Source organism: Eurypyga helias, unplaced genomic scaffold (assembly GCF_000690775.1).
Source record: "Eurypyga helias isolate BGI_N326 unplaced genomic scaffold, ASM69077v1 scaffold27260, whole genome shotgun sequence".
Taxonomy (NCBI): domain Eukaryota; kingdom Metazoa; phylum Chordata; class Aves; order Eurypygiformes; family Eurypygidae; genus Eurypyga; species Eurypyga helias.
Window position 1 is genome coordinate 517 of NW_010224187.1, and position 1,114 is coordinate 1,630.

The window sequence follows — 1,114 nt, forward strand, 5'->3', positions numbered from 1 at the left end:
AGGGAACATGTCCCAGTGCTCCCCACCCGCCCCGGGAAGAGTTTGTACAGTACCTTGCAAACGTTTTTACACGTTTCAGTAGGATTCCTCCCCGAGATCTTATTTCTACCCCCCATCCCACACCACACCCAGCCCCCCGTCATGAGCACCACACCTGCAGGACCCTGCCGGAACGTGGCTCCACGACCCGCAGCTTCTTGTCCTTGCAGGTGGTGGCCAGGAGGCTGCCGTCGGTGTTGAAGGACATGCAGAGGATGACGTCCGTGTGGCAGTCGATCATCTTCACCGGCTCCCCGATGTCCAGGTTCCAGATGAGGACCTGCAGGGAAAGGGGGAGACTGCCCTGGCATCTCCAATTCCTGGAGACCCCTGCATCCCTCCTGCAACCTCCACATCTGCTTCAGGCATCTCAGCATCTCCTATTTTGGCTGAAATCGGCCCCTCATCACCCACCTTCCCTCCACCCAGGGCTGCTCTGAAGCTGCAGCTTGTGCCAAATTAAAATGGTCCTTGTGACCGGGTGCAAGACCCTTGCACGAGGGTCGGTGCCATCCGTGCTGGTACAGTGGCTCATTTTCTTCCAGGCAGTAGGATCCTGCTCTGGCTGCACCCACCCGTCCCAGGAGCAGGGAAAGCCTTTGCGAGGGCAGCCCTGGGGAGCAAGGAGCGAGGCCGGGCAGGGCTCACCTTGTAGTCGTAGCCGGCGCTGAAGAGGATGTTGTTGGTGGTGGGGTGCCACTCCACGAGGCCTACGCGCCGGCTGTGCCCGTACAGCTCCAGGACCGCCTCCGTCATGTTCCTCTTCAGGCCACCCTCGGGGATCTCCCAGATCCGCACCTGCAGAATGGGGTGGGTGTTGGATGAGTCTGGGGGCCCTTGGGAGGACCCCAACACCCACCCAGGGGGACTCTGAGCTGCTGAGTCCCTGCAGCACCTCGATGGCAGCAGCCTCATCCTGCACCCGAATCCTGGGCTTGATCCTGTCCCCTGCAAGGGTGGGGAGAGCATGGAGAGTCCATTCCATCAGCCCAGCAAGCTCTGAGGGAAAGGGCAGCCCGAAAACCAGCAAAGAAGTGGGCGCCAAAGAGAAGGACCCAACGAAGCTGCTGCAGCG

General features: G+C 61.0%; 1 protein-coding gene across 1 annotated transcript in view; it reads right to left on the reverse strand.

Annotated features, from left to right (window-relative positions):
* Positions 1-154: 154 nt before the first annotated feature.
* Positions 155-1,114, reverse strand: part of LOC104516515 (coronin-2B-like) — a gene marked incomplete at its 3' end in the record, with an annotated part of 25,875 nt that continues 24,915 nt past the window's right edge. Inside the window, exons 4-5 of the mRNA XM_010160860.1 lie at positions 688-837; positions 155-319 (exon numbers count right to left, since the gene is read on the reverse strand). Of these exons, the coding sequence (XP_010159162.1) occupies positions 155-319; positions 688-837 (315 nt within the window). The remainder of the gene's footprint in view (positions 320-687; positions 838-1,114) is intronic.